We start from the raw sequence: 10,975 nt of genomic DNA, 5'->3' as shown, positions 1-10,975 counted from the left end.
TCTTCTCACTTTGTTCTTCCAACTTTGTTCCCCACCCTTGGCTCTTGATGCATCCGGGGAAGGCACATCCTGAGCGAGACTGCCATGAGGTATCTCTCAATCCACCAAGGTCCCCCTCCCCTTTCTCCTTCCCCCTCTATTTGCCCAGGCTCCAGCACCTGCTCATCCACCACCATTTGCTCCGTCCCTCTCCTACATCACCATTCTGTCTCGTCCCAACATTCTCCGACAAGGCTCTGTCGCAGCCATGACTACACCATCACCCAACCAGGACTGGCGTGATCCAGTCTCTTCGAGTTCCAATCTCATGCAATCAAAATCAATCATCATTTACCGCGACAGCACAGCTGCCACGCTACCTGGTCTACTTTGAACCCCCTTAGCCGCCCCCCCCCTCCAAAAAGACCCATCAAAGAAACAACTCCAAGCTCCGATCCCGGCCGGGCCACAGAGGTCCCTCCCAAAATACGATATCATTGCATATCACCATGTACGAGTTGTTTTGCTCAAGCCTCCAGAGCGAGCGCGATGGGCATAGCCCTCGCGTGAACGGATAGATCACGCTTGGCCCTGCCTCCATTGTTCGTCGCCGTGCCGTTGGTCGCGCCAGCACCGCGGCCAGCGCCAGCTCCAGCTCCAGCTCCGGCACCCGCGCCGGCACCCGCATTGGGCCTGGGCTCGAGGATGGGAGTGGGAGCACCGGGGGGCGTGGCGGCGTTTCCAGCATTGCCTGCGTTGCCACGGCCAGTTCCGGCACCCGCGCCGTTGCCGTTGCCATTGCCAGTGCCGTTGCCAGTGCCATTGCCAGTGCCGTTGCCAGTGCCGTTGCCAGCGCCGTTGCCGTTACCGGGGGCGGGAACGGGAGCCGGCGCGGGGCAGGCAGGAGATACGGGCTGGGCAGGCTGGGCAGGACGAGCGGGAGGCTGGGCAGGACGAGCGGGAGGCTGGGCAGGTTGAGCAGGAGGTTGAGCTGGCTGAGCAGGACGAGCGGGAGGCTGGGCAGGCTGAGCGGGCTGGGCAGGTTGAGCGGGCTGGGCAGGGCGGGCCGGAGCCTGAGAAGGACGAGCCGAGGGTTGAGCTGGCTGCGAAGGACGGGCCGGAGTAGCACCACCGCCGGCGCCTCCTCCTGCGGCAGGCGGCGCCGACAACGCCGTGATGCCCTGCTGGATGGCATCGCTGATCTGCTGTGTGCTCTGCTGGGCGATGCCCTGGCCAATGGCGGGCACCTTGGACACGATGGCGTCACTGAGGGCCTTGCTCGAGGCCTGCTGGTCCTTGAGCGTCTGCACAGCAATAGAGGTCACACCGAGCTGATCAAGGTCTGCCTTCTTGCTCGTCAGAGCCGTGGTCACACCCTGAACGGATGTTACGAGGCCCGATGCCGTGTCTTGCAGTCCAAGAGCCTCCATGAGGCTGAGAGCTTGGGCACCTTGCACCTGCGTCGTCGCCGTTCCGATGGCCGTCTTGACCTTCTCTGACGCCGTCAGGATGGGCGCCGCCGAGTTGGCGTCAGCTCCAGAAAGACCCTGCACTGTGTCAGGTCATGGATTTCCATACTTGTTACGCTGCGCTTTCTTACCTGAACGGCCGTGGTGAGATCATCCAGTGCCGATTGCACCGTGGTGATGGCACCCTGGATCGTCTGCAGCTGGCGCCTGTGCATCGAAGGGGCGGCAATGGCGCCGCCGGCCAGCAGCGTCTTAACGAGGAGGGCGCTGAAATGCATCTTGATAAATGTGCTGATTGTTGGTGGGAGGACGAAGAAGCCAAAATCAAGTGATACTCTCAAGCCAGCTCAAGATGATCCGCAAAAGAAGAGAAAGTTGCTGTGGTAAACAAAACTCGAAACTAGTATGAACCTCCACGTTGATAAACTAGCTTGTATGGAAGGGGACGAGAATCATGTTCCTCCAAGGACACATGCTCCTCTTTATGTTATTCGTTGCAAGCAATATTCCGCGAATCGTCCATTCTTTTGCCTCAAAGCCCGGAGTTCCAGCTTGGAGCCCCAGCGCGTCGAAGCTTTCCATGCCTGCGACAAGCAGCCCGTAGCACCCAAAACAGACCCGACAGACAGCATGTCGAAGAGGATGCAGAGATTGCGACCGAGCGTCGCCTTCAGTTGGGGGCACTGCCTCTGCGATGGCTGGCAACTCAGCTTTTTTCACCATCTTCATGCTTGACATGTTCAGATGAAACGAAACGCACGGCACCACCAAGGCCACCATGGCCAAGGCACCCACCCCGCCCCGGCCGGATCTCCTTCGCACCACCCTCGACGCATCGACCTACTGCTTCGGGTAACCGATGGCCCGCAGAGCCTCGTTTGTCGCGATTCGCTTCTTGACCTTTCTCTTTACCCCCTTTTGATCTATTTTCGGGTCGCCCAGCTTCCGTTCAATTGTCGTCCTGCTTGTGGCGTGAGGTTGCACCCACCAATGGATATGGTGTGACCATGTCAGACGGCAGCTTGGCGGAGTCCTCCCCAGACAAGGCTCTAGCCACATTGCAGTGTATGTGCTGCTTTTCCTCGGCCAAAATGTCTTCTATTGCCCTGGTACGGTTTGAGGTCATCATGTGTTGTGGGGAGAGACATTGATAATCAGGGAATGCACTGCACGTGGGCGCTTGGTGCAAAGTTCTAGCTTTTCAAGTTGAGCAACAAGTCAGCTGCGTTTTCTCGGGGGTCAGATGAATGTTTTCCAGCAAACGGGTGCTGGATGCAGATCATGTCACATGAAATACCTTAGTCGCTCAATGACATGGTCTTAAGGTTGTTGGCTTCTCAGCTTGCCACGTCAGTGATGCTTCTGATACAACATTGGGTGCAAAACGCAACATATTCCGTCAGATTGTATAAACCAACGAGCCATCAGTCCTGTCGTCCCGTGTCATCTGCTGTAGTTATGGACACAAGGACTCAATCTCGATAGTTATGGATTTTGCTCGTTTATTTAGCATCATAGATGACGAAGGTGTTGCTGGGGATGGCTCTCACGATGGGACATCAGCTCTATCGTCTACCGAACCTCAAGTCACATATCGCGCGGTGAATTTTCAGTCAGAATACCTCGATGATCGCTTGACCAACACTAGCGTTTCGATCCAAAAAACGAGGCATCCGCGCCAGACAGGTCAAAGGAGATGCGTGCATTTCTGGTGGACAAGCTATTGGCTCCATTAGCTTCTACGTCCTGAGTTCACATCGCGCAGTCGAATCGCAGTCTCATGCTCCTAGTAACGCGACCGACGTCAGGAACAAAAAGACTCATCAATATTGTGCATCAACAACGATTCATCTCTAAGACATTGCTGGCATGGCCCATATCAATTCTCTGCGGCGTGCTTATCTGTTTTGCTGAGAGAGTCGACAGGGCGTGTTACAAAGTGTACTGGATCCAAGTCTTTCCAGGCTTCCAGTCATGGGGCGTTCTTGGTTAGGTTGACCCCGAAATGCGAATGTCCGATGAGTGGGCATTCTTAGACCAGCTCTTCCATGAATTGGCCCCGATCACCGCCCTCATGCTAGCATGACCCGATCCCTACTGTGTGAATTTCGCATGGAAAGATAAAATTACGTCGGTAGCACTAGGTTGTATAAGCGTGAACCGTCCTTACTGACGACTGACTTCGAGCGCGCAGGACGCTTTAATGTAAGTGGTCGCGCGAGATGTGCCACTATTATCCATGGTCTGCGGATAGTCATCACTCAGCGCAACCACAAAGCAACGCTCAAATTAGCAGTCGAGTCGAGTCTACAAACATTGACCGCGCTGGTTGGTAAGACACAACGTCCATGACGGCCATCACTATCATCACCATGATACTTATGCCTGGAGCATTCACAGCGGTAAGTTGGCTCTGTAGCGTAAAACGCGGAAGACCCTGGCGCCTCATAGACCCTGTACTCGACGCCGTAGTTTGAAAATGTAGCTGGAAACAGTGACCCCACCATACAGATGAAGGTCCATACGGTTTTGACTTTGTTACTCACTGCTGGCGTTATTTACGGTTGACGTGTTTGGCGCTGGGTACGGCGCAGAAGAAGGCTGCATAAGATTTCTGCTTAAATAGACAATAACTTAAAGGGAGAAGCTATCAGCGGAGACGTTGAGATTGGCTCAACTTGAGGATGTAATAAAGACTGCTGTGGATGAATTTGCCTGAAAGTCCTTGTCTGCATACAGACTAGGTTGCTCATGTTGACCTTCCACTGCATTGTATCTTCTCATTATTGCGTTAGTGAATTTATACGTCAGAAAGATACTCATGCTTCTGAGAGAGGAATGCAGCATAAGCTTGTTAATAAACCAGGTCCAGCGAAATCTTCGAGAACACGGGAGGACCCGAGCAAGACAGAATGCTGCTGGTGATCTAGTTTCAAAGATGTGAAGCGACATGTTGTCATCTAGATTGCTTATCCCTACGAGGGAAACAAAAAGGGCGATGAAGTGTAACTTTTTTCGTGAAATGCTTTCCCACGAGCGTGCCTCACTTATGGCCAGTGGTCATCCCTCCACGGCTGTCGAACTGTTGAGAACGTCCGGATCGTAGCAGACGAGTGGCATAAAGTTCAGTATTTGTACAAATCGTACACAAATCGTTGATAACAATCAGCATGTAGCTCATGTCAGCAAGCACCCGCGGAGCCACGGGACAGGGGGTTACTTTAGGGACTTGGGACTACGAAACGGCGTACATATGGACTGCGGAAGGCCAGAATTTAGATGTGTTCCTAACCCCTACCTGACAATTGGCTGCGGATCGGAAGACCTCTTCACTCCGATCACCCACATGCTCTGATACCTACTAGTGTAAGGTTTCCTTCCAGAATAATCGCCGGAGCTTGCGGTCAACTATGGCCTATGGCTGGCTAGGCATTCTCGCAGTGACCATTGCTACAGTATTGCTACTCGAAATTAAATCAGCTTTTTCCCTCAGTCTAACATTAGGTCAACTTTTGGCATCTTGACTGGCTTCAAAATGGCAGGGTAGCTGTTGGCGCTGGTAGACTCTCTCGTTCTATTGTCGCACTCAGGAGACGGCTACCCTCAGTCTTTGATTGTCACACTCATTCGCTACGTGATACTTCAGACGGCTCAAAATCTGATGTAAATCTGATGAGAAACAGCAGATCAAGCTCATGCGTGACAGACTTGTGATCTGTATACTGGTTAAGCAGGAACTTCTAGGACACGGGCTAGTGCAGTGGACGATGTGACAGCATCGGCGATTGATGGGGGAATTGGCCTGTGAGTGGCACACGACATCAAGTTGAACGCAACCGTGGCATCGTCATTACGTTAGTGAATTTCTCTCTCCCTACGTCGGGAACATAACTTGACGACCTGACTCTGGCATGATGGCCGCACGAATCTTGACCCCCAGTGGCAGTTTCGCGATGTCATGGTAGCTCGTGAGATAGCTGTCCAGTACTCAAGCGGCCTGATGAAGGCCCTACATCGACTTGAATCGGTTCATCGCGTTGCGAACCAGACTGGGACTGCCATGCTTACGGGCTGCAAATCAAAGGCCGATGGATCACCATCTGAGCCGAGCGACGGTTTTCATTTCCGACGGCCGCGCCGAGTGCAACCGCCGTCGGGCGTTTTCCGACGCCGAGACGTGCCTTACGGAGGTCGGTCGATGCAGGTCTTTGGGCGGACATTGACCGAAGAGGGTCCTGATGGTTCGAGGGCGGGGAGATCTCCTACAGAGGACCCGCCATTGTTGAGGGGAAGCATGGTGTTCCATACGGCAGCGTTGGGATCATGCCTTGATGCCCCCGACTTTCCCCGCAGACATCCATGGGCGTCATGCCGTCGTGGAAGGAAATGGATGGAGAAGTGGAGCCATTGTACACCTGCCAGCACTCTTCACTGCAAATCGATTCCTTATTTCTTGGGGTGGTGAGGAGCTATCCAGATCAATGCACATTCATTCACCTGGTTGCGCTGGGGACAAGGATATCAGGTGGTCCCCCTAGGATGGGGCGAACGACCTCGATGAGACGCACAAGCCCAAGAACGAAACCTGGGGAAGCAGCTACTGGAGGCTTTGGGTGCCAAAAATACCATTTGCTGTCCAAGCCAAAATTGTCACAGATTGTGTTTCTGCTGTGCTGCCGTACACATTTGTGAAAGTAGCCTGATCTTGGCACAAGAATCTGACGACTGTAACCTTGACCAATTGTGTTGATTTTGATTTTATTCTCGTTGCCCCCGAAGTAGATGAGGTAACTGCCGACATGCATATCGGAGACTGTCCGTCGACACGGGCAGAAGTTCCTTTCCTAGGTACCTAACTTGGGGGTGCGGTGCTACGTAGTTCTGCTAACAATCCTGATCCGGCACCTGCCCCAACCACCCACCCCCACGCAAAGTAGGTACTCAGATCTGGAAGGGGCCACCCGTCGACTGCCGCTGCCCTCGCTTACCTGTAAGGTCGACAGGGTCCCTCACCTTGCATGGTCCCTCGCTGTTGCCGTCGCGAGGCGGCTCAAACGCAGACAGAACGACCGTGGTGCACGTCGTCCCTAACGGAACAATAATGGTCACAAGGGAGCGCTTCCTAGACACAATCGAGTCACCATGTGAATCACCAATACGGGAGGCCGCCCTGTCTCTGACGAACATTGCGCAAGGTTCTTGCCTCCAGCGCCATCTCGTGCGCCGCATGCTGTGGCAAGATTCGTCATGGCACTTGAATCGGCGCTTCTCAACAGATCCCAGATCTAGGTACCTACCTCGGAAAGTAGCCAGGTAGATCCAGATGCAGAATCCTGCTCGGATTTCCAGCGCCTTCCAATGGCTGTGCCACGGCCTCGTACTTGAGCTGGAGAGGGCACGCCCCCACACGGTAGGGGTCTAGGACCGAATCCCGCGGTGGGGCCGCCTCTGGCTAGGCACTGGTCCACGACCTGGCCGTAGGTAAGGTAGGTCACATGAGGCTGCCACGGGCGCATCGTAAAACCAAAAGAGGATTACGGGAGGGATTGAATCTTCGTCGCTCGTCGCTTGTCGCTTGAGTCAGGGTTGGCTGCACAGAATGCACAGGCCCAACATACAAGGCCGTCCATGGCCAAGTGATTTCAGTCGCCAAGTGATGCCAAGTGACGTTGTCGGAGAGTGTCCGAGAGGCACCCAAAAGCTTGACTGTTGTGTGTGGTGTGCCAGCTTTGTCGTGAAACTTGATTGTTCGTGGTCATGTCATGAAGTTGTCATGTCTGTTGAGGAGGGTATGGTGTCTCAGCGTCGTCCATCGTGAGGCGGGCTTTGCAGATGATACCCGACTGACGCTGCAGGGAGAGAGATTTGAACACCGTGAATCGGCCCTGTGCTACCTACCTTAAGGTTCCTACCGAGCGGTGACCAACAAACAGGCAAGACCTGCCTGAGGACCTACCTGCAGATGAGGTAGAAGTGGCAAGCAGTGATTGAGAGTGACGTGTTTGTTGTGGGAAGCAGTCATCGTGAGTTGCTCCTGCCTTCTTGCCTCGGTGGCCGACGAGCAGAAAAATTGGCATTGGCATTGTCGGCACAACATGAAGCAGAACAAACCATGTGCGGATTCCCGAGGGCGCATCATCAACACAATTTCCTTGTCGCCCTTCGTTTCAGCACCTATTGAGCATCGCTATCCTCGCTGTCCCCTTGCGCTGCTGCTGGTCCGTGGCCTCGAGGGTTCCACGTCATGACGATGATGCCGCAGCAAGACACGGTAAGACACCCTGTTTCTGTCGTCGTTCTCCCGCTCCACCCTGTATGTGTATTCGCTTGCTTCCTCTCTCTCTCTCGCTCTCTCTCTTCAGCAGCACCCTACACATCCCAGCATCTCGCCCTGCCTATCACCGATTCCCGTCACTCCAATCCGCCTCGCTCTCCCTCCCACCCGCCAAGCGTCTAAAGCGTCAACACAGCCACTGGGCCCTCTCGCCTCCCCGCATTGTGCTGTTCAATTGGTCTCGAAGCCCGCTGGAATTCGCTCTGATTGGTCGCTCTACATCTTCAATCCTCCTTGATTGGCGCTCCTCAGCTTGGTGACGACGACTTGGCTCAACGCAGAGGGTGGAGCACCAGTCCAGTCAGCCTCCGCCAACGACGGACGATGACCGTGCCGTTCGGACGATGACCGACAGGCGAAGGCCAGTTCCTTGCTGAGTTTCTGGAGTCTCGACAAACTTGGTGCACCAGCAACACTTGGCGACGCCCTTTCCCCTCTGCTGTCCTCTCCACATCCCATGCGCCAACCAATGCTTATTCCGCGACCAAGGCGTGTGCCCAAGAGATGCGATCAGCAGCCGACAGAAAGTGGGTAGCCGGCAGGACCGCGATGATCGTCCTCAGGTACTAGGAGAGCCTCGTGCTGGGAGGCAGAGGCAGTCTGTCCCTCTGGAGCCCCAGGAACAGTAAGCAGAATGCAGCAAACACCACGCGTTGTGCAGCAAGCGACATGACGAGCTAGGCCGGGCCATCAAGGAAATGGAACGTCGCGTGCGTTGGAGGGTGCCGTCAGGATGTACAGTGGAGGAACTGGGAGGTACGTCTGGTACTTGGCGTGGAGTAACGCCATATCCGTTTGGGCGTGTGACACCTTTCCCACCCACGCATGCCCGCCCCGACCGGACGATCCCCGAGCCGCTTCTCATCGGCCGTCCGTCGTCAGTCCATGGAAGTGCGCCCGTCCATCAAGTCCTCGTGGTCTGCCATTCTCCCATTCACTCTGCCCCCCCGCAAAAGGTTTAAAGAACCCGCCCCCGATCCTCCCTCATCCGTACTTGCCTTTCCATTCCTTCACACCCTCCCAATCCCCCTTCTCTCCCCCAACCCACCCTTCTCGCAATCACACATCTCTTGCATTCATTTGCAAACCCGCTTGCTTACACCAAGGAACCAACCAGTATCCGATGGGAGAAACCGACGCCACCAGGAATGGTCACAACTACGATTCTGCGGAGCCCGCTGCCGAGCAGGGACGACCCCTCGAATGGTATAGGTGGTTTCAATGAGAAGCCCCCCATCATCACAGCAACTAGTACTGCCATTACCAGTACCACCAGCGCTACCTATCTCAAGGACTCGCACACTGTCGAGCAGCAGCAGAAGGAGCATCAGCTAGTCGAGAGATTTCAGCAGGAAAAGGGACCCGAACACCAGCACGATGCTCTTCGGCCCGTTCACTGCATCCCCATCAGCAGCCTCCGAAACACCTGGCAGACCGACCTTGACAATGGTCTTTCCAAAAGCGAGGCCGCTGCCCGCCTCGAGCGTGATGGCCCCAACGCTCTCGAGGGAGCCAAGGGCCTATCCGTTTGGGAGATTCTCATGAGACAGATCTCGAACAGTCTGACCCTCGTTCTCGTGATCGTTATGATCCTGTCCTTCGCTATCAAGGACTACATTGAAGGCGGTGTCATCACCGCTGTCATCGTGCTCAACATCGTCGTTGGTTTCGTTCAGGACTATCGCGCTGAACAGACCATTCAGTCGCTATACGCCCTGTCGGCCCCCACCTGTAAAGTCGTTCGCGACGGCAACATTGAGTCCGTCAAGGCCGAGACCCTCGTCAAGGGTGATCTCGTCATGATCTCCGTCGGTGATGTCGTGCCTGCCGATCTTCGTCTCCTCGACGGCATCAACCTGTCTTCCGACGAGGCACTGTTGACCGGCGAATCGCTTCCCACTAGTAAGCATCCCGAGGCTATTTTCCACGACGCGGACCTCCCTCTGGGTGACCGCCTCAACATGGTCTACTCAGCGACCACCATCACCCGCGGTCGCGCTCGTGGTCTTGTCGCAGCGATCGGTGCCGACACAGAGGTCGGCAAGATCGCGGCCATGCTGCGCACGACGCGCAAGAAGGTCGAGGGTGCCTCGCTCCCGGCTCGCGCCTGGTATCGTTTTAAGGACGGTGCCAAGAGCATTCTCGGCCTCGTTGGCACCCCCCTGCAGGTTAAGCTCAGCAAATTTGCTCTGCTCTTGTTCGGCCTGGCCATCCTGCTCGCCATCATCGTCTTCTCCGCCAGCAAGTTTGAGATCAGCTCGCAGGTCCTCATCTATGGTATCTGCGTCGGTGTCGCGGTTATCCCCGAGTCCCTCATCGCAGTCTTGACCATCACTATGGCTGTCGGTACCAAGGCCATGGCGAAGGGCAATGTTATCGTCCGCAAGCTGGCGTCTCTCGAAGCTGTGGGCGGCGTGACCAACATCTGTTCCGACAAGACGGGTACCCTTACCCAGGGCCGCATGATCACTCGTAAGATTTGGCTGTCCGAGGAGACGACTGCCGTCATTGAGGACTGCACCGATCCCTACGACCCTGCCAGCGGTAGAATCAAGTGGCCCGGCCTGACCAGCTCTGCCTCGAGTTCTGCCTCGACTCCCACCGTTGGAAACAGCGATGACACGATCCAGGCCTCCACGATGGGCGCTTTCCTCAAGGCCATCTCCCTCTGCAACAACTCTGTCGTCACCGACGGCAAGGCTACCGGCACCGACACCGAGTCGATGACCACCGTGCAGACCGAAGTAGCACCCAACTGGTCCGCCATTGGCGAGCCTACCGAGATTGCGCTTCACGTCTTCGCCATGCGCTTCGGCAAGGGCAAGGCCGACGTCGTTCAGGGCGACAACAGCAGACTGGTTTCCGAATTCCCCTTTGACTCTTCTGTAAAGATGATGTCTGTTGTTTATGAGGCCTCCAAGGTCCGCAACATCTACACCAAGGGTGCCGTCGAAGTCATGATGGCCCGTCTCAACGAGACCGAGGAGGTCAAGGCTCGCATCGCTGCCAAGGCTGACGAGCTTGCCTCCGAGGGCCTTCGTGTCCTTTGCGTTGGATCCCGACCTCTGTCTGACGATGAAGATGCCACCAAGCGCGAGGAGACGGAGAAGGGCTTTCGCTTCCTCGGCCTCGCCGGTCTCTACGATCCTCCTCGTGTCGAGACTCTCGGCGCTGTCAAGAAATGCAAGACTGC

At 55.5% G+C, this 10,975-nt stretch overlaps 4 protein-coding genes across 4 annotated transcripts in view; 1 reads left to right on the top strand and 3 right to left on the bottom strand.

The window, feature by feature from the left end:
* Positions 1-506: 506 nt before the first annotated feature.
* Positions 507-1,726, bottom strand: VDBG_02463 (conserved hypothetical protein; the record flags this gene model as incomplete). Its single annotated transcript, XM_003008229.1, has 3 exons — positions 507-923; positions 1,305-1,526; positions 1,580-1,726. The coding sequence occupies 3 exons, from the start codon at positions 1,724-1,726 to the stop codon at positions 507-509; spliced, it is 786 nt and encodes a 261-aa protein (XP_003008275.1).
* Positions 1,727-5,941: 4,215 nt separating this feature from the next.
* On the bottom strand, positions 5,942-7,531 carry VDBG_02462 (predicted protein; the record flags this gene model as incomplete). Its single annotated transcript, XM_003008228.1, has 4 exons — positions 5,942-6,180; positions 6,437-6,741; positions 7,067-7,154; positions 7,405-7,531. The coding sequence occupies 4 exons, from the start codon at positions 7,529-7,531 to the stop codon at positions 5,942-5,944; spliced, it is 759 nt and encodes a 252-aa protein (XP_003008274.1).
* Positions 7,532-7,998: 467 nt separating this feature from the next.
* VDBG_02461 (hypothetical protein) lies at positions 7,999-8,211 on the bottom strand (the record flags this gene model as incomplete). Its single annotated transcript, XM_003008227.1, has 1 exon — positions 7,999-8,211. A coding segment is annotated over one exon (213 nt), but the record flags the coding sequence as incomplete, so codon positions are not given.
* A 602-nt stretch (positions 8,212-8,813) lies between these two features.
* VDBG_02460 (calcium-transporting ATPase) overlaps positions 8,814-10,975 on the top strand; it is a gene marked incomplete at both ends in the record, with an annotated part of 3,493 nt that continues 1,331 nt past the window's right edge. The window contains one exon of the mRNA XM_003008226.1: positions 8,814-10,955. Within this exon, the coding sequence (XP_003008272.1) occupies positions 8,931-10,955 (2,025 nt within the window). The remainder of the gene's footprint in view (positions 10,956-10,975) is intronic.

The sequence above is a fragment of the Verticillium alfalfae genome, genomic scaffold, assembly GCF_000150825.1.
Source record: "Verticillium alfalfae VaMs.102 supercont1.2 genomic scaffold, whole genome shotgun sequence".
NCBI classification, from domain to species: domain Eukaryota; kingdom Fungi; phylum Ascomycota; class Sordariomycetes; order Glomerellales; family Plectosphaerellaceae; genus Verticillium; species Verticillium alfalfae.
The sequence above is the reverse complement of the archived record's forward strand: the minus strand, read 5'-3'. Positions and strand labels throughout refer to the sequence as shown.